The sequence below is a fragment of the Triturus cristatus genome, chromosome 2_1 (assembly GCF_964204655.1).
Source record: "Triturus cristatus chromosome 2_1, aTriCri1.1, whole genome shotgun sequence".
Classification (NCBI taxonomy): domain Eukaryota; kingdom Metazoa; phylum Chordata; class Amphibia; order Caudata; family Salamandridae; genus Triturus; species Triturus cristatus.
In genome coordinates this window covers 425,451,758-425,472,987 of record NC_140581.1, presented here as the reverse complement: position 1 = coordinate 425,472,987, position 21,230 = coordinate 425,451,758, and the positions used below count along the sequence as shown (strand labels likewise).

Here is a 21,230-nt window from a genome sequence, read left to right as displayed (position 1 = left end):
TTGAAGTGTGGAGTTTGAAAACCTAAAGAAATTCTTTAAAATTGTACTATTTAACCAAAAGATTGTACTTGTTTACAGGAAATGTCCCAGAGTAGTATCCAGGTATACTAGTCTGAGTCAGAAAAGTAATCTCAGAAGTAACTTACCTGTTATTTTACTGAAAGCCCATTCAAGTCTATGTACTGTATTTACAAAGTATTGCTATTCTCTGCAACCACACTAAGTCAAAACAAAGTGCATATTCCATTACAATTCAAACTTTTTACAAACTGCATTACTGCTGTAAAGTATATATTGCTTACCTGTGCCAGACTTGCTTGGTTCTAGAAAATAAAATAACAAAGAATATTTATATACGAAAACAATTGGTCTGAAGTTCAGTCTTTGTGTGTGAATTCATTTGCTGACTGAGTGTGTACAACAAATGCTTAACACTGTCCTCTGATACTGCTGGTGGTATAGGTTTGGTGCTGCTTCGTGGCCCCCCCCATGCTTAACCTAACCCCCAAAGCTTTGCCTCTGCAACTGATTTGCTTACCTGCAAGCAGTGTGGCTTCGAGCCCCCCCCAATCTCCACTGACACGCATTGGGCCGATCTTCGATTTCAAACTCTGCACCCGGCCGCCCCTGTGCCAATGGTTGTGCAGTTTTGGTACTCACCTGACTCTTGCCCCTTTCTGACTTTGGTCCTGAAGACTGGAAATGTGAATGTTATACTTACCTGTGAAACAGCATTATTGTTTTTCTCCATAGGATAACATTGAACTGTTCAGAAATTGCACTGTCGCCTTTTTAAAGTGAAAAGTGCTTTTAGTTAAAAAGGAATGTACCTTATTGCGAAGATCTTGATCTTAAAATGAAAAAAAATTAAAAAATGTATTTTTATCAAATTGGTGTGGATTTCCTTTTTGAGTTGTGTGTCCATCATTGATCAATGTTGTGCAATACATTTCTTACACTAGTCTGTGTTAGGGCGTAGGCTGCTTGCCCACACTGCCACTAATAGAGCACTTTGGGTCTCTCATTGAGCAATGTACAATTTTGGGGAACTCCTGGACCCTGTGCACGCTATAACCACCTAGAGGCACACCATATACAGAACCGGCTTTCTACAATTACTTTGCCCAAATTAACATATATCCTACAAAATAGCCCTCATCGGGTATCGCAAGCCTTCTTCCTTAAAATTAATGGTTGTGTGAGGAAACTGTTGTGGCCGGATGGACCACCGCAGGGGGCCCTATGCAACCCACAACGGTCTACATATAATGGGGGGATAGCCCTTCCTTATGTTCGCAAATATTACAAAGTAGCTCAGGTTAGCACGGTAAATGATTGACCATTTGTGGCACTGGTAGACCCAGCATATCAACCTGACCTAGATGCACTGGGGCTGAGGGTATATCTAAATGTTCTCTAAGGTAGCAAACTCGATCCAGGTGCGACCAAGACAGTGTGTAGGATATGGAATGGTACAAAGCTGGGGCCGCGTTGACCCTGCAGGGCTTTAGAGGGTAGGACCTAATCAGCCTCTCTACACTAGGGGTTGTTTGGAATGCAAATGGTATGGTGCCGTTCACACATCTTAGATAGGAATACGACATGGCTTCCTCCCAGTTTCTCAAGTACTACCAACTGAGACACGCCCTACGGGGGCAGATTACACTGGACAATGACACGATGGAGGAGTTCCCACTAGAGAGACAACTCCTAGATGACCACATGGCACTTAAAGCGATATTATTAACCTACAAGTCTCTTATGAATAACACACCGAGGCAACTTACACATTTACGAATTAAATGGCAGGCAGATGTGGGCGAACTGTAGGATGATGAATGTCAGGAGGCGGTACAATTCCAGAGGGAGGTAGCTATACAGGCCTAGTTCTTTGTAATTCAACTCAAAATCCTTCACAAAGTTTACCACATTAGGACACACCTACATAAGATCGTGAGGGCAGTGAATGAGGAATGCTTGCGTGCCTGTGGTCAGAAAGTGTCCTTCCTACATAAGTTATGGGCATGCGCTAAGATTCACCTGTTTTTGGAAGTCGTAACAGTTTGGTTGGAGATGGCGATGGGGGAACCGCTCACATCCCAGGCTCAGTGGACATTGTACAGGGTGCGGGGAGTTTTGAGACTTCTACTTGTATCAGAAAACCCTGAGGAACTGAGGTTTCTCCAAGCAAAGAGATCGCAGGGATGGGGGTACTGTGGTAAGTCAAAGATTACGCACGAGAGACAGATGCATGATGCAACTGGGAAAAATGGGACTATGGGGCGGGGCTGCCAGAGGAGATCTGAGAAGGTGGACTGTGGGGGAATAGGAGAGAGAAATTGTGAAATGGGTGGTTGGCAGAAAGGGGAAAAATGACAACATAAGTACAGGTGTGGAGGCGGGAAACCTGGGGGCCGATGGACATTGAAACAACAGGGGGTAGACATCACTGCATCTTTCATATTTTTTTTTTTTTTAAAACAATTTATTAATCGATTGCACAGACGTTACAGGACCCTGAATATCAGAGTCAACAACAGCATCACATTGCAGCATATCTCCATAGCAATCTATTTGTACATTTATCAGAAATATATCTTGAACCATACCAACCCCCCCCCCCCCCCAACCCCTCCCCCCACCCCATCTCCTGCGTCGCACCATGTCCATGGACTCCCTGCCACAGCCCCAAGGCCCCGCTGCCACATCGTATTGTAATAAGATGAATCCCCCAATCGTCCCCTCTTGCCTGGCGCCCCCTCACATCTTTCAGTTTTTACTGTTGATGTTTGATTACATATATATGTGCTTTAAAAAAAATTAAAAAAAATAAAAGATTTCCACAAGTTAAGTTTTAAAGATATTCTCATAAAAGATGACTAGCTAATTGTACCACCTACACTGGTGGCACCTACTAATTCACTTCCAGCAAGGGTGCAGTCATCAATAATCACTTTGTATTTAGGAGAATGGGGAAGTACTGCCTTTTTCCTACCTGAATCTAATATTCATCAGGATATTAAAGCCCAGGTTGCCTTCATTTCTAAATGCATTGGAAATGCACGATGTGAACCACGGTCTTAGAACTCACAAACATGAACTACAAACAATTCAAGTGTCTTTCCGCTATTATCTGGTGCACACTACACCAGAGGCTATGAGAATGCAAACCCAAACCCAAAGCCAGCCAATGCAGAAAATTGGAATAGCTCTTGCTGCATAAACTTAGACTTTGCATTATAAGTATATGCCTGTTCTGCATGATGTCGTGCTAACCATTCAGAGTAAGGATGAAGTGCAAACCAAATAACTGCATGAATGAATGTTCAGTACAAATAAATGTGAACTCCTTTATATAGTCTGAAGCAGACACTATTATGATTTTCTATACAACCAAGTTAAAAATTGCATCAAACACCATGAAGGATGAACTGGTCAGCAGATCTGCATGAATTAAATATTGAAAGTTACATGACACTGAAACTATGCTCCAAGAGTAGCATGCTACTTGGCTACAAAGTGCTTCTGTGCTTTATCAGGGGTAGTAATCATTATTTAAAGGCTGATATGATACCACTGCAGCAAAAAGATGGTAATTAATATGAAAAATATTCACTAATGAAAAGGCCGGTAACTGTGAATATCTGGGGCATGGTTCTGCTGGACCACTATGAAGCTGACCTAGTTCTCAGGTTGAGCAGCAGCAGATACTCAGTGGCAAGCCATGGTGCCAAGGGGTTCCATCTAGTGAAGGAGCAGACTATATGAAGCCAGCTGTGAGGAAATGCCTTTTTTCGCAGCTACAGGATCACAAAAGATGGAGGAAGCCTGCACTTGTGTGTGCCCAGCATCAAAGGCCCGCCACAGCTCGCCGAAGTGCCTACTGTGAGACAGAGCCCCAACCTGCCCAAAGTGTTTCCCACGTCCGTGGGACCAGTGACCGTCATTGAAGCGGACCCTGGTCCTCCTGCAAGAAAGAAACACTTACCTGTGGATGACCGCTGTACCCGGACACCATCCGGCCAGTGGCAAATGGTTCCCCACAAGACCTCACAGGGCATCGTGGGACATAGAATCCTGAGGCCAGAGACTAACCCTGAAGTTTGTGGACCCCAGGATAGCATCAGGAATCTGTACCTCATCTCTTCCACAGCTCCAGCATCCTTGGCACCTTCTTGGCATCCAATATTCCGTGCATCAGGACCACTTATTTGCTGAAACATCGATGCCGGCAAAATCTGATGTAAGGACTCAGACTGCTGGAAGTGACCGTTAACTGTCTCCCCAGTCCTAAGGGGTCCATGTGACTGGGTGACTAGCCATTGTGATCAGTCCAAGGTAGATTCGTAGTTCTGTAGTCATTCTGGCTTAGGCACCACAACACAGATTACAATGAATTTTTGGATCAAGAGATAATTTGCTTACCTTTTAAAAAAACCTATCTTCAGTTCCCCTTGATGGATTTTTATCGCTGTGGTGTCTAAAGATAAATATACAGTAAAGTTTCTATAAATTGGTACCAGGCTTTTAGTGCGTTGTGTTTTTTTCTTATCAACTGGCTTTTAATGTTTTGTGTTTCTTTCTTATCAACTGTTTGGGTCTAACTAGCTCCCGTTTTCCACAGACAAGACAGTATACATATCACTCAGGTGCACACAACAACCTCTCCAGAATAGACCACATACTGGTACCGGCAGCCAAATTTAGAAACTTCCTAATTGTTGCACACTTACCAAGAGGCATCTCTGATCACTCCCCGGTCAGCGATCTATAAGGAATATGCTACTTACCAGTATGCATCTGTTCTTGGCATGTAGAGCTGCAGAGTTGTACACTTAGCATAGATCGCCATCTGGTGTTGGGCCCGGATGTTTGCAGTTTGTTTTTCTTCTTGGACAGTCTTTGGAAGTCACGAGTTTGGTGACTCCTCCTTCGGTCCGTACTGCGCATGGGCTTCGGCTCCATCCTCAGATTGTTTTTCGCCAACAGGGAAATGATGGAGCGTAGTAATAACAGTGAGAAACCCATGTGTTGTATCTAAATAAGATGTACTGGAACGGATACAGGTAGCCGGGGAGGCGGGTGGGCGTGTACAACTCTGCAGCTCTACATGCCAAGAACAGATGCATACTGGTAAGTAGCATATTCCGTTCGAGGCATATGAGCTGCAGATTGTACACTTAGCATAGATTATATAGCAGTACCCAACCCTAGCGGCGACCACCGGTATCCGTTGCAGCTGTTTGAAAAAGTGTCTTTAGTACAGCCTGGCCCACCCTAGCTTGCTGCTTGGAATGCACATCTACACAGTAGTGTTTTGTGAAGGTGTGCGGTGTAGACCATGTGGCTGCCTTGCAGATGTCATCTAAGGGTATATTCCCTAGAAAAGCCATAGAAGCCCCTAACTTTCTTGTAGAGTGGGCTTTAGGGGGAACAGATAATGTTCTCTTTGCCTTTTGATAGCAAATTTGTATGCATTTTACAATCCACCTAGCTATCCCTGATTTTGAAATGGGGTTGCCTTTATGTGGTGGAGAGAAGGAAACGAACAATTGTTTAGTCTTCCTGAAGGGTTGCGTTCTTTGTATGTAGTATAGTAACGCCCTTTTTACATCAAGCGTGTGTAAGGCCCTTTCTGCAACAGATTGGGGTTGCGAAAAGAAGACAGGTAATTCCACTGATTGATTGAGGTGGAAGGGGGAAATGACTTTGGGCAGAAACTTCGGATTTGTGCGAAGTATGACCTTGCTGTGATGCATTTGTATGTAGGGTTCCTGTATGGTGAACGCTTGTATTTCACCAACCCTTCTAAGGGAAGTGATAGCTACAAGGAAAGCTGTTTTCCAGGTGAGAAACTGTAGCTCACATTTGTGCATTGGTTCGAAGGGCGGACCCATTAGACGTGTAAGAACCAAATTTAGATTCCATACAGGGGAAGGTGGTGCCCTGGGAGGAATTACTCGTTTAAGGCCTTCCATGAAGGCTTTAATAGCGGGCACTCTGAAGAGTGATGAATGCTGCCTGTTTTGTAGATAGGCAGCGATCGCTGCTAGGTGTAGGCGTATGGATGAATATGCCAGGTTACACCTGTGAAGATGGAGCAGATAGCATATTATGTGCTGTATGGATGCATCTAGAGGGTTGATTGTATTGTTACGGCAGTAAATTACAAATCTTTTCCACTTTGCGGCATAGCATGCTCTAGTGGTAGGACGTCTGGCTTCCATGATGATGTTCATGCAATCAGGGGGAAGGTTAAGGTATCCGAATTCTAGGATTTCAGGAGCCAGATCGCCAGGTTGAGCTGAGCTGGGTCCGGGTGCCTGATTTCTCCATGGTTCTGGGTTAGGAGGCATGGGGATTGAATATGCTACTTACCAGTATGCATCTGTTCTTGGCATGTGGGGCTGCTGACATTCATATCTGTGCATAGATCGCCGCCTAGTGTTGGGTCCGGATGTTTGCACGTTGTTGTCCTGGAAGAGTCTTCGAAGTATCCTTGGATAGGTGACTCCTCCCCTGGACTACAGTGCGCATGGGCATCCTCTCCATCCTCAGATTGTTTTTCGCCATTGTGGCAGTGATGGAGTAGATACAGAAAATGATGACCATGCTTGCAATAATTCTGAGAGCTGCAGCTGCGACAGGCGCCGGGGAGGAGGGAGGGCGATATGAATGTCAGCAGCCCCACATGCCAAGAACAGATGCATACTGGTAAGTAGCATATTCAGTTCGAGGCATGTGGGCTGCTGAATTCATATCTGTGCATAGAATACATAGCAGTGCCCTCTATTGGCGGCGGCTACCCGTGCCAGCTGCAGCGGTCTGAAAAAGTGTTTTGAGAACAGCCTGTCCTACAGCTGCCTGCTGTTTTGACTGCACATCTACGCAATAGTGTTTTGTAAATGTGTGTGTAGTGGACCATGTGGCTGCTCTGCATATATCATGCAGGGGAATATTTCCTAGGAAGGCCATGGAAGCCCCCAACTTGCGTGTTGAGTGGGCTCGTGGTGGAATAGTTAATGTGCGTTTTGCCTTTTGATAACAGATTTGAATACACTTAACTATCCATCTGGCTATCCCTGCTTTGGAGATGGCGTTACCTTTGTGGTGTGGGGCAAAGGCAACGAACAGTTGTTTTGTCTTCCTGAAGGGTTTAGTCCTGTCGATGTAGTACATGAGGGCCCTCCGTACATCTAGTGTATGTAATGCCCTCTCTGCAACAGTTTGTGGGTTTTGGAAGAAAACGGGCAGTTCAATAGTCTGGTTCATGTGGAACTGCGATATTACCTTGGGCATGAATTTGGGGTTGGTACGTAGTACGACCCTGTTGGCGTGAACCTGAATAAATGGCTCTTGAACGGTTAGTGCCTGGAGTTCACTAACTCTTCTTAGGGAAGTGATCGCTACCAGGAAGGCTACTTTCCAGGTAAGGAATTGAATCTCGCATGAGTGTAGAGGTTCAAAGGGTGGACCCATCAGGCGTGTGAGGACCAAGTTGAGGTTCCACATTGGAGCCGGTGGGTGACTAGGTGGAATGACTCGTTTGAGTCCTTCCAAGAATGCTTTGATGGCAGGCACTCTGAAGAGAGAGAGGTGCTGCCTGGTTTGCAGATAGGCTGATATTGCGGTCAAATGGACACGTATAGAGGTGTACGCCAGATTGCATCGGTATAGGTGTAAGAGGTAACATATGATGTTGTGGATGGATGCGTCCAGCGGGTTAATGTCATTATTACCGCAATAAATGACGAACCGTTTCCATTTGGCTGCATAGCAAGCTCTTGTAGTGGGTCTCCTGGCCTCCTTGATGATGTCCATACAGTCAGGTGGCAGATTGAGATAGCCAAACTCTAGGACTTCAGGAGCCAGATCGCCAGGTTCAGCTGTTGCGGATCTGGGTGCTGAACCTTTCCATGGTTCTGCGTCAAATGCGCGGGTTTGATCCGCAGCCTTTGATGCGGTACCACGGAAAGTTCGAGGAAGGTGGTGTACCACGGCTGGCGTGCCCACGTGGGAGCAACTAGGACGAGTGTCAGGGAGTGTTGTCGGAGTTTGCGAGCCACCAGCGGTATCAACGGTGCTGGGGGAAAAGCGTACGCAAATCTGCCGGACCAGTTCATCCATATCGCATTGCCCTGCGACTGCGGGTGTGGGAATCTGGCGGCGAAGCTTTGGCATTTTGCGTTTTCGCTTGTCGCGAATAGGTCTATTTCTGGGTGACCCCACTGCTGGAAGTACGGTTGGAGTACCGATGGGTGTAACTCCCACTCGTGCATCTGGTGGCTGTGTCTGCTGAGCAGATCCGCCATCTGGTTGTCCTTGCCGGGGAGGTGTTCCGCCATGAGGAACATGTTCCTCTGAATGGCCCACTTCCACATGCTCTGAGCCAGATGAGACAACTGTGGAGAGTGTGTCCCTCCCTGCTTCTGTATGTAGTACATTGCGGTCATGTTGTCCGTCCGGATCAACACGACCTTGTTGCACAGATGTACTTTGAAAGCCTTCATGGCTAGGAAGATTGCCATCAGTTCCAGAAGGTTGATGTGCATCTTCTTCTGTTGTGTCGTCCATAGTCCCTGTACTGTGTAGTGGAGTACATGAGCTCCCCATCCCTGGAGAGACGCGTCCGCTGTCAGTACTATTTGTGGAACAGGCTCTTGGAACGGTCGGCCCTTGCAAAGGTTTTGTGGATTCCACCAATGCAGAGAGTTGTATGCCCGACCGCTCACCAACACTAGGTCTTTCAACTGTCCTTGAGCCTGAGTCCACTGACGTGCTAGGCACTCCTGAAGTGGGCGCATATGTAATCTCGCGTGCGGGACTATGAAGATGCAGGAGGCCATCATGCCTATCAACTGCATAAACACTCGCGCTGGAAGCGAGCGGTTGGGTCTGAACTTGGAGATCAGCGCTTGTATGCTGTTGATCCTCACTAAATTTGGCTGAGCTGTGGCCGCCAGAGTGTCTATAGTCGCACCTAGGTACTGTTGTACGTGTGCGGGCTGGAGATGAGACTTTGGGTAATTTAGTGAGAATCCCAGACTGTGAAGAAGGTGAATGGTACGGGACACGTGGCTTGCACATTGCTGGGCTGATCTCGCTTGAACGAGCCAGTCGTCTAGGTAGGGGTAGACGTGTATGTGCTGTCTCCGTAAATGTGCCGCCACCGTAGCTAGGCACTTTGTGAAAACCCTGGGCGCTGTTGTCACGCCGAAGGGAAGGACTTTGAACTGATAGTGCTGCCCCTGAACAGTGAACCTGAGGTATTTTTTGTGTGAGGGGTGGATGGGTATGTGAAAATACGCATCCTTGAGGTCCAGTGATGCTAGGAAGTCTCCCTGCTGGAGAAGCGGAAGGACTTGCTGTAGAGTGAGCATGTGAAAGTGCTCCGAAAGAATGTACTGGTTCAGGGGTCTAAGGTCTAATATAGGCCTGAGCGACCCGTCCTTTTTTGGAATTAAGAAGTAGAGGGAGTAAACCCCCGTGCCCCGCTCGTGGACGGGTACGACCTCGATAGCGCCTTTTAGAAGCATACTTTCTACCTCTTGCTGTAAGAGCGTCAAGTGCTCTGAGGACATAGGACGGTTTCTTGGTGGTATTGTGGGTGGAGTGGAAGTTAACTCCAGACAGTAACCGTATTTTATAATATCTTTGACCCACCTGTCCGTGGTGATGGAGTTCCACGTGGACAGGAACCGTTGTAGCCTTCCCCCGACAGGTGTTATGTGGTCGGGAGGAAGGGAGAGGGCGTCACTGCTTGTTCTTGGGGGAGGACCTGGTGTTGCCGTAGCCACGTCCTCTGCCCTTGGTACTGGAGCCACGATAGCCACCTCGGGTGTTCTTATCGTAGGTGGTCTGCGTATTACCCTTGTTATATGGTTGTTGTGACCCCTGTCCTCTGCCTGCTCCCTTGTTTCCGGGGCGACGAAAGGAGCCGCTCCGAAAGGACTGAGTTTGTAGGGCGCCCATGGACTTTGCAGTGTCCGTGTCCTTTTTTATCTTCTCGAGGGTGGCGTCAACCTCAGGCCCGAACAAAAAGTCGGGGTTGACGGGCTGATTAAGTATATTGTTTTGTACCTCAGGCTTGAATCCTGAGATACGTAGCCAGGCGTGACGTCGTAGGATGACGCTAGTGTTGATGGCCCTGGCAGCCGTGTCAGCAGCGTCTAGTGCACATTTGATGGCAGCATTTGTGAGTAGCTGTCCCTCTCTGATAAGGATTTCTGCACTTTCTTTGTAGGGGTCAGGGAGGTGTTGAAGGAGTTGCTCCATTGTGTCATAGTGCGCCCTATCGTAGCGAGCGAGGAGCGCTTGAGTGTTAGCTATGCGCCATATGCTTGCAGCTTGTGCGGCAACTCGCTTGCCGGAGGTCTCCAGCACCTTGGACTCCTTGTCCGGGGGGGGAGCGTCACCCGTTGTCTGCGAGTGTGCCCTTTTGCGGGCATTCGCCACAACGATGGAGTCGAGTGGTAATTGTCCTTTGATGTAGGTAGGATCCCCAGGTGCTGATCTGTATTTCTTATCGATCCTGGGGTTTATCACTCGTGCCCTGGTGGGTTCCCTGAAAATGTCAGTGGCTGGCTTAAGGACCCCCTTCAACATTGGCAGAGTCTTTACATGTCTTTCTGAGGATGCAAAGGTGTCCATTAGAAAGTCATCTTCGATGATATCAGAGTGAAGCTGTACATCATGGTTGTTCGCCGCTCGTTCAATCAGAGCGTTGAACGCCGCAGTATCCTCTGTGGGTGACGTTTTTGCCCCATATAGTTGTGGGTCCTGTGCATCAAGAGGTGCACTGGGGTCTGCAGGGTCGCCCCAAGTTTGGTCAGGGTCCTGCTGGTCATCAGGGTCCGTGTCCACATGGTAGGGGACTTGTTCACCCATGTAGTCCTCCAATGCATCCGTGTCGGAGCGTGTGGGGGAGGCCCGGTGTGGATCCTGGTAGGGTGAATGAAAGGGTTCATACAGGAGAGGTTCTGTGTCCACAGGCAGCTTCCTCTTTAGCGGGATCCTGAAAGGTTCCAATGGCGGTTCCGAAGTTATCCTTCGGTCGTGGAGAATCATCCTGCCAGTGTCGGCGTCGATGACGCGTGACGGAGACGGCTCGACAGGCGTAACCGCAGTTTTGGTGGCCTGTGTCCTGAGTTGAAACGCCTTCGGGATTGTGGATGGAGGCAAGCCGAAGGTAATGCTGGTCGGCACCGACGAAACCGCTGGATCGATCGAACCCGACTGGTCCTGGAGGGCAGCCTTGGTTTTGCAGCCTGGCATTGCGCCAGTCCGTACTCGGGGCGCCTTAGAGGTCGTGGCCTCCGCCAGGGTCGTCGAGGCGGCTGCAGATATCTTCTGCGCCCGTGGTGCATCGAGCCGAGGTGCGGAGATCACCGCCGACGTCTTCGACACGTGAGGTTTCGGTGTCGTCGAGGGAGTGCTGCGAGGCGTAGCAGGCGGGACGGCCCTCGGTGTCGGTGGCGTCGACGCCGGTAACCGAGCAGGTTTGTCGGCGCCGATGGCCTTCTTCCGTTTGTCGACTCCCATGTCGCCCGTCTCGAGTTCGGCACCGAAGTCCCCCTTGGTGTGGTCGGTGCCGACACGGTGCGCCGGCGTCGAAGGTGTTGAAGGCCTCGATCCGACTAGCGCCACTTTCAGTTTCGGTTTCGTAGGAACCTGAGCAGCTTTCGGTTTCGGTTTCGTGGAAGGGAAACCAGCTGGCTTAAGCGGTAATGGCTGCCGCTGAACGTCCGAGGCCGGGCCCGAGGGCGGGGCCGAAGGACTGCGTGATAGGTCTCGGGTAAGGCCCGAAGGCGATCCCTCGACCGGAGCCATAGTCTGTGGCACTGGTGAATTCTCGGTTTGAACAGGTAGGCCTTGTTCATCATCGGAGCTACTCTCTTCGGCCCCTAAGGCCTCCTCGTCGTCTCCTACCTCGGTGTCGTCTTCACCTCTGTGGAAGAGTGACTCGTCGGCCTCGTCCGATCCGGGTTCTTGGTCGGAAACGGGACTGGAGGGTAAGACTTCTACTTCTTCGACGTCGTCCGCGTCGTCGAAGATGTCAGCTGGGGCCGGTGCCGCGTGCTGCGCTTCGAGCCTCGCCGCTCGACGATTCCGCAGAGTCTTCTTTGAACGGAACCGGGCACAGGCCATACATGTCGACTCGTCGTGGTCCGGCGAAAGGCATTTGTTGCACACCGGATGGACGTCGATGTGTGGGTACTTCGCATTACATACCGGACACCTTTTGAATGGCGTCCTCGATTCCATCGTCGAAGTAGTTGATGGACAGGTAAATGCGAACAAAGTCGGTGCTGAAAGTTAACTAACAGAGAGTATCGAAAACCGATCGATAAACAGTACCGACGCGAACTAAAGGCCTTGTGGCCTCGACAAAATTTTTTCCTAACTTGAGCTAAGATAGCACATCCGAACCCAATGGCGGAAAAAAACAATCTGAGGATGGAGAGGATGCCCATGCGCACTGTAGTCCAGGGGAGGAGTCACCTATCCAAGGATACTTCGAAGACTCTTCCAGGACAACAACGTGCAAACATCCGGACCCAACACTAGGCGGCGATCTATGCACAGATATGAATTCAGCAGCCCACATGCCTCGAACAGATGCAATTTTTGATGTGGTACCACTGACAGTTGTAGTAGCGTGGTGTACCACGGCTGCCTGGCCCACGTCGGAGCTACCAGAATGAGTGTGAGGGAGTGCTGTTGTAGCTTCCTGACCACTAATGGAATTAGTGGGAGAGGTGGAAAGGCGTATGCAAATCTGCCTGACCAGTTCATCCATATCGCATTGCCCTTGGACAATGGGTGTGGGTATCTGGCGGCGAAGCTTGGGCATTTTTTGTTTTCGTGGGTGGCGAAGAGGTCTATCTGAGGATGCCCCCACTGTTGGAAGAATGGGTGAAGAACTTGTGGATGCAGTTCCCATTCGTGTAGTTGTTGTGTTTGTCTGCTGAGCAGATCTGCCATGGTGTTTTGTACGCCTGGAACGTGCTGTGCCAGGAGAAAGATGTTTTGGGGAATTGCCCATCTCCATATGCTCTGGGCTAAGCGGGAGAGCTGGGGAGAGTGTGTCCCCCCCTGTTTTTGTATATAATACATCGCAGTCATATTGTCTGTGCGAATGAGGACTGCTTTGCCCGAAATCTGTTTTTGGAAAGATTTTAGGGCTAGAAAGATCGCCAAGAGCTCCAGGTGGTTGATGTGGAGCGATTTTTGCTGTGGCGTCCATAGACCTTGCATGGTGAGGTGTAGGAGGTGCGCTCCCCAGCCGGAGAGCGATGCGTCCGCTGTTAGAATCACCTGAGGAACCGGGTCCAGGAACGGCCGCCCTTTGGAAAGGTTTGTGGTGTTCCACCACTGCAGAGAGTGATGTGTGCGGCCGTCCACCAACACCAGATCCGTCAGCTGACCCTGGGCCTGGTTCCACTGTTGTGCTAGGCACTCTTGAAGTGGACGCATGTGGAGTCTTGCATGGGGCACTATGAAGATGCAAGACGCCATCATTCCTATGAGCTTCATAAACACTCTTGCTGGAAGAGAGTGTTGAGGAAGGAATGTTTTGCGTAAGGCTTGAATGCTTGTGATTCTGGCTGAGTTTGGATAGGCAATACCCTTGGAGGTGTCTATAGTGGCCCCGAGATATTGCTTTGTGTGAGATGGTATGAGGTGGGACTTTTGGTAGTTCACCGTGAAGCCTAGCTGGTGGAGCAGTTGGATGGTGCTGTTTGTATGCTGCACACATTGGTCGTAGGACGCGGCTTTTATCAGCCAGTCGTCCAGGTAAGGGAAGACGTGAATGTGTTGACGTCTGAGGTGTGCTGCTTCTACTGCTAGGCATTTGGTAAACACCCGCGGTGCGGTGGTGACCCCGAAGGGGAGAACCGTGAATTGGTAATGTTGCCCGTCCACCACGAACCTGAGGTATTTCCTGTGAGAGGGGTGTATTGGAATGTGAAAGTATGCGTCTTTCAGATCCAAGGTTGTGAGAAAGTCTCCCTGGCAGAGGAGTGGGAGGACTTGCTGTAGGGTGACCATGTGAAAATGGTCTGAGTGTATGTAGGCATTTAGAGGCCGGAGGTCGAGAATGGGTCTGAGGGTCCCGTCTTTCTTTGGTATTAAGAAATATAGGGAGTAGACCCCTAGATTTTGTTGATTGACGGGGACCTGCTCTATAGCGTGTTTTTGGAGGAGTGAGAGTACCTCTTGTTTGAGCAGTGTGGAATGTTCTTGAGACATTGGACGGTGCCTTGGTGGGATATTGGGTGGGGTAGATGTTAGTTCGAGACAGTACCCTGACCGAATGATTTGGGTTACCCATTTGTCCGATGTTATGGACTCCCATACGTGGATAAAGTTTTGTAGTCTGCCCCCGACCGGAGTGGAATGGTCTGGGGGGAGCGGAGGGGAGTCATTGTGCGGGGGGGGGTGGCAGAACGGGTGTTGTTGGTTTTGCCCCTGCCCTTATTGTTGTTACCCCTGTAACCACCTCTCTGATTGCCCTTTGAAAAGGTATTTTGAGGAGGGGACTTGTAGGAGGTAGAGGCGTTATCGGTGGAGGAGCCTCTGCCTGTGCCACGAAAGGACGAGCGTCGAAAGGAACGTTTGGAGGCTTGTGTTTGGAGTGCCCCCATAGACTTTGCTGTGTCTGTGTCTTTCTTCATCTTTTCGAGCGCTTCGTCTACCTTTGGCCCAAAGAGTGTTTCCTGGTCAAAGGGGTGATTGAGTATGGATGCCTGGACTTCAGGCTTGAAACCTGAGATCCTGAGCCAGGCGTGGCGACGAAGCAGGACACTGGTATTTATGGCCCTAGAAGCAGTGTCGGCTGCATCGAGGGCACACTTAATGGAGGTGTTTGTAATTAGTTTACCCTCCTGTATCAGGTCATGAGCCTTGTGCTTGTATTTTTCTGGAAGGTGCTGCATAAGAGCCTCTAGTTCGTCATAGTGTGCTCTATCATATCGCGCAAGCAGTGCTTGTGTGTTTGCAATGCGCCACATGTTTGCAGCTTGGGAGGCGGTGCGTTTACCAGACGCGTCCAGAAGTTTAGATTCTTTGTCTGGCGGTGGGGCATCTCCTGAGGATTGGGAGTTAGCCCGCTTTCTAGCTGTGGAGACAACTAGGGAATCTAGGGGAGCAGGGCCCTTGATGTAAGCAGGGTCTGTGGGTGCCGCCTTATACTTCTTCTCTATTCTAGGGTTCAGTACTCTGGCTCTGACAGGGTCTTTGAACACCTCTGTAGCGTGCTTGGTGACACCCTTAAGCATGGGTAAAATGGAAGTGGATTTGTCTTGTATATCAAATGTATCCAGTAGGAAGTCTTCTTCTACTGGTTCACTGTGCATGTCCACCCCATGGTAGTGTGCTGCTCTCTGCACTAAATGGTGAAACCCTAAGGAGTCCTCTGGAGGAGACGGTCTTGATGGGTATAAGTCGTCCTGAGGTACATTGGGTATATCAGGGTTATTGTAATCCTCCCATGGATCTGGGGTCCCTGGTGGAGTGGGATCCATTGGGGCGTCCGCCGGGTAATTGTCCGGATCCCCATCATCCGGATCTGGGGATGGGGTCGGATCGTAGTGAGGTACAGGTGGCGGAGACCTGTGAGGTGGAGGCGGTGGAGGAGGTGGAGGGGGTAGGGGAGGCGGTGGTGGGGAGGGCACTCTGAGGGGAGAAGTAGCAGAGTCCTTCCTTTTGGGTGGAGGAGGAGGAGCCGGAGCATCAAGGCGTCTTTTCTTGGTAGTTAAAGTCAAAAGCCCAGTCTTTGGATCTTTGGACAAAGTCTTTTGTAAAGGGTCTGGTGTAAACAGAGCCAATGGTGTCGAGTCGTCTGTCGGCACCGGTGATTTCGGAACCGGGGGTTTCGATGGTCTGTGTGCGCCATGCTTTTTTGAGGTCTCCGGGTGTTTCGGCGTCGAATGATGTTTCGGCGCCGGAGCATCGGTGCCGACAGATTTGTGTTTGTGTTTGGTCGGCACCGAGTGTCCAGGCTTCGGCACCGGTGGTTTCGGAGTCGAGCTGGATTTTGCAGTCTTCGGTGCCGGATGCTGTTTTTCGGCACCGGGTGTCGGCTGGCTCGATCCCGAGCTGCCATGAGACTTTGGGAGCTTCGACACCGGGCCCGAAGGTGGGGTGATCGAAGTTTTGGTTTTGGTTTTGCCCAGGCCGGCAGGCGAGGGAGTAACCTGAGTCTCTTTGGTTTTCGGCGTGGGGGTAGGAGGGGGCATAGTACTCACGGCCCGCTGCGCTGGTGTAATGTCCTCCACGTCGGAGTCGTCGGCCTCGGAAGCGCTGACGACGTCTTCCTCCTGCTCGGTGTGTGTTTGCCCCGAAGCTTCGGCGTCGTCTCCGAAGATGTCCGGTGGAGCTGCAGAGGATGAGTGCGCCATGGTGCGTCGAGCTCTTCGATCTCGGATGGTCTTCTTCGATCGAAAAGACTTGCAGGCGGGGCAGTCTCTGGCCTCGTGTTCCGGAGAGAGGCAAAGGTTACACACCTGATGGAGGTCGGTGTGGGGAAATTTAGACCCACATTTTGGGCACTTTTTGAACGGAGTCCTTTCCATCGGCCGGGACCGGAGTCGCGGAGGGCCCGAAGGCCGGTGTCGATGTACGGGATGGAGAAAGTGCCGCTTCGAGAGATGAAGATGATGAAGGAACTCGAAGAATCGAGGATTTTCCGTCGAGGCTGGAACCGTAGAAGTTCGAAGCCGGAGCACGAAGTATCACATCCGAGCCCGATGGCGGAAAAAAACAATCTGAGGATGGAGCCGAAGCCCATGCGCAGTACGGACCGAAGGAGGAGTCACCAAACTCGTGACTTCCAAAGACTGTCCAAGAAGAAAAACAAACTGCAAACATCCGGGCCCAACACCAGATGGCGATCTATGCTAAGTGTACAATCTGCAGCTCATATGCCTCGAACACCTGGCATACCACAGCGCAGCACCATATATTCCCTATATACCCCGGATACCTCAAGACCCCTGCGATCTGGAAAGGACTGACTGACGCTACCAAATACTATTTTAGCGAAAATGCACCTTCAGTCTCTTCTCCACTCGTCCTCTGGGAGGCATACAAGACAGTGCTCCGTGGGCAGGCGGTCTCACTCATAACCCATCATAAAAGAGAGAAGGTCCGGACAGTAGCAACACAAACAGGAGGTAGACGACTTAGAGAGGATCCACAGCCAGGACTCTGATACAAACACTCACTTATTGCACCTTAAAAAGCAGGAGTAAAAAGGCCATCAATGGGAGGCAGCGAAGACGCGATTCTCCAGTACCCAGCACATATGAAAGCGGTGATAAAACTGGCATGCTATTGGCCAGGCTATTGGCCTGGCTTGATAAGAGGGAAAAGGCAGATAGGTGGATCGCAGAACTTCAACTTCCCACGGGTGACACCACACGGCATCCCCAAGGCATAGTAGACCTCCTAGCACATCACTACGAACAGGTTTACACTTCCGCACTCACAATAACATAAGAGAATGCAGAGGAGTTACTCCGTGATATCAAACTTCCAAAACTCGTGGAGAAGGAGTCTCAATTATTAGAGGCAGATCTCTCCACGGAAGAAATTGCGACAGCAATCAGTAAACTTCAGTCAGGAAAGGCATTGGGCCCAAACGGTATTCCTTTAGAGTGGTACAAACATAACACGATGACACTCGCACCATATCTCATAGCTATGTATGAGGCCAGCTTGGATAGGGGGGGGAGGGGGGAACTACCCCGAGACCAAAGAACGGCAACAATAGGGGCCATCCACAAACCCGGCAAACCCACGCATGAGTGTTCCTCCTACAGACTCATATCTCTGATCAACGCTGGGGCCAAGATACTGGGCAAGACCCGGGCCAACAAACTCACGCCACACCAATCAACATTAATACATCCGGATCAATGCAGGTTTATGCCTGGGAGGAATGCAGCCCTAAATCTGAGATGCCTCCATTATGTGTTGGGCCGAAAGCATACTATCCAAGAAGCCATCGTGCTGTCCTTAGACGCGTGCATGGCCTTTGACACGGTAGAGTGGCCCTTTCTTTTCGCTGTTCCCGTGAAATTGGGGTTCGGACCAAAACTCTGCATCTGGGCTAGGTTGCTATACACTGCTCCCCTGGCCCACGTAGTTGCCAATGAGTATAGATTCAGAGAGTCTCCACTACACCGAGGCACGAGACAGGGCTGCCTGCTGTCGCCGCTTCTCTTCGCCCTGGTGCTGGAGCCTCTGGCAGCCTGGGTGCCACAGGACCCGGTCATCCGCGGGCTTCGATGGACTGAGGGCTGTGAGGATCGAATATCCTTAAATCGGACGATATTCTCCTATATATGGCCTCTCCTAGACGCTCCCTGTCCTGCCTGTTAGATATCTATGGCTCATATGGACGTTACATGATAAATTGGACAAAATCAGTACTTTATGTTCTGAAGGGTCCCCCACCAACACTCCCGGCCGGCTGCGATGTAACAATTGTCGAGGACACTTTCAAATATTTAGGAATTCACGTCACCCATGACCCAGAAGTTTTTATGACTGAATCTTCAAGCCCCTCTGAAACGTTTGCAAAGAGATACCAAGCACTGGCAGTCGCTGCCGCTCCTGGGAAAGGCAGCGCTTTTCAAAATGATGGCGCTCCCAAGGTTCCTCTATGCCCTCCAAAATGCACCTTTCTTGATCCCACAGTCCTACCTCCATGCCAGTGAGGCAGAAGTCACTAAATCCCTTTGGGACAATAAACCAGCTCGCATAGCTATGAAACAACTATATCGCACATGGTATGATGGGGGCATCGCACTCCCGAACATACAAACATACTATTGGGCCTCCCGATTGATAGTGATTAACCACTGGATTCATGTCCCATACACGGACCCAGCTTATACCCTCGAATGATTAGTTGGGAGAGGAGGGGTATACCGGGCGCTATATAACAAGACCTGGACCCTAATGGGCTCAACAAACCACACACTCCAGGGATGGAATATAGTGCAAAAAAAGCTAGGGTGGCACAACAAGATTACACAAGAAACACCCCTCTGGGTCACAGACAGGTTGAAAAGATTGGGTAAAAGCAAAGGCTTTACTCACTGGGACAATATTGGAATATCCAAGGTAGGTGATCTTTGGGTTCGGGGAAAGGTGATCCTATTACATGGCTCCAGACTCAGTTTCAGATGGCGCCAACGGAGCAATTCCGTTACCGCCAGATTAAACATGCCCTTGAAGCGGCAATTCCTCCTGACATCACTCTACCCGAGGCCTCCACACTGGAGGATAGGCTACTGACGGATCATATGGAAAATAAAGTAATCTCTATGACCTATCGGAAGATTATTAACATGCTAGACCCCGTGCAGAAGCTCAAAGACAAGTGGCAGGTAGACCTAGGAGAGTTAGATGATACTGATTAGCAGGAGGCGCTAGCATCACCTAGAGAAATGGCGATCGCATCCAAATTACGCCTAGTGCAGCTCAAGATCTTCCATAGTCTACTACACTAGAACTACTCTTTATAAGATTGGGAAAGCGGACACCCACCTCTGTCTGCGACAATGTGGAGAGGTTGGTACATTCTTTCATACGATATGGGCATGCTCTGTAATGATATCATATTGTAAATCAGTTATGTCCGTTATCACGAGGTTGAGTGGGAATCTAGTTCCAGCCCGAATGCTGTTTACTCAATATTTGGGAAGCGACAGACCTCAACTCAACATTGCAGACCTGGGCAACCCTGGGTATCATGTTGGCCAAGAGAAATATTGCTAAATGCTAGGGAGTGACAACCACCCCCACACTCACAGGATGGTGCAGGTATATGGACACGGCCATGTTGGCGAAAAAGAATGGTATAAATTTACAGGGGCTGCCCCAAACAATGGATAAAAAAATGGGGAGGCTGGAACACCTATAGAGGGGATATCTGTGAATTGCCACTGGTGATTCAAGAACTGGAATAACAATGCAAAGGACATTAATTTTTGTAAAACTATACACACAAGTGGCAAGGTGTGAACGCTACTACACTGTAGAGACAACAAAGAATGTATGATGTATGGAATGTATTTACAATATTTGCTATGTACAAAGAAGTGATGATTGTGCCATTTACAATTACATAAATAAAAGTTTTCTGTTTTTTAAAGTGGAATGTGCGTTTTACATGCTTCAACAGTAAAAACCTGCAGTTTTTACTTTAGAAAAGGTTAGTAGATCTACTGGCGAGATCAGTTAACGACTTCCATAGCAAGCCTTCTAGCGTCTGTAGGAAGCTGGCTCTGTATATACTATACCAAAGTGAGGTATAGTGTGCAGAGTCCAGTAGAACCCCATTGGTAGGCAGAGGTAAAATTAGATAGAACCTCACTCTCTATTTGTGGTAGTGTGGTCGAGCAGTAAGGCAGCATCAGAGGACAGTGTTAAGCATTTGTTGTACACAGTCAGCAAATGAATTCACACACTTGTGAGAAAGTGGCTCTGTATATACTGTTCCTTAATAGGTACAGGGTGTACAGAGTCCACAGTGCCCCAGGGTTTGACAGAGGTTAAAGTTAGATATAACCTTACTCTCTAAAGTGGTAGCTTGGTCGAGCAGTAAGGCAACATCAGAGAACAGTGTAAAGCATTTGTTGTACACAGTCAGCAAATGGTCTCACACACTCAATAACTGAACTCTAGGCCAATGGTTTATATATATAAAAAAAATATATACTTTGAACTGGTAGTGTTGCCCGTCCACTACAAATCTGAGGTACTTTCTGTGAGCATGGTGTACTGGAATGTGAAAGTGTGCGTCTTTCAAGTCCAGTGTGGTGAGAAAGTTGTTCTGGGAGAGGAGTGGAAGAACCTGTTGAAGGGTTACCATGTGAAAATGGTCTGAATGTATGTAAGTGTTTAGAGGTCTGAGATCTAGAATAGGTCGTAGATTCTCGTCTCTTTTTGGAATCAGAAAGTACAGGGAGTAGACCCCTAAATTTTGCTGATTGATGGGGACTTGCTCTATTTTATTTTTTTTGCAGGAGGGAGATTACCTCCTGTTTTAGTAACGTGGCATGTTCTTGTGACATTGGGCGTTGCCTCGGTGGAATGTTTGGGGGGGGTAGATGTTAATTCTAGGCAGTACCCTGAATGAATAATTTGGGTCACCCATCTGTCTGAGGTGATGGTCTCCCAGACGTGAAGGAAATTTTATAGTCTGCCCCCGACCG

At 49.3% G+C, this 21,230-nt stretch overlaps 1 protein-coding gene across 8 annotated transcripts in view; it reads right to left on the bottom strand.

The window, feature by feature from the left end:
* The window catches only part of SREK1 (splicing regulatory glutamic acid and lysine rich protein 1), a 530,578-nt gene that overhangs the window by 380,428 nt on the left and 128,920 nt on the right, over positions 1-21,230 (bottom strand). For 4 of the 8 annotated variants that reach the window (XM_085631886.1, XM_085631876.1, XM_085631913.1 and 1 more), the window contains one exon: positions 303-323. The exons of the other annotated variants lie outside the window; for them this stretch is intronic. In XM_085631886.1, the coding sequence (XP_085488012.1) occupies positions 303-323 (21 nt within the window). The remainder of the gene's footprint in view (positions 1-302; positions 324-21,230) is intronic. 8 annotated transcript variants of the gene reach the window in all.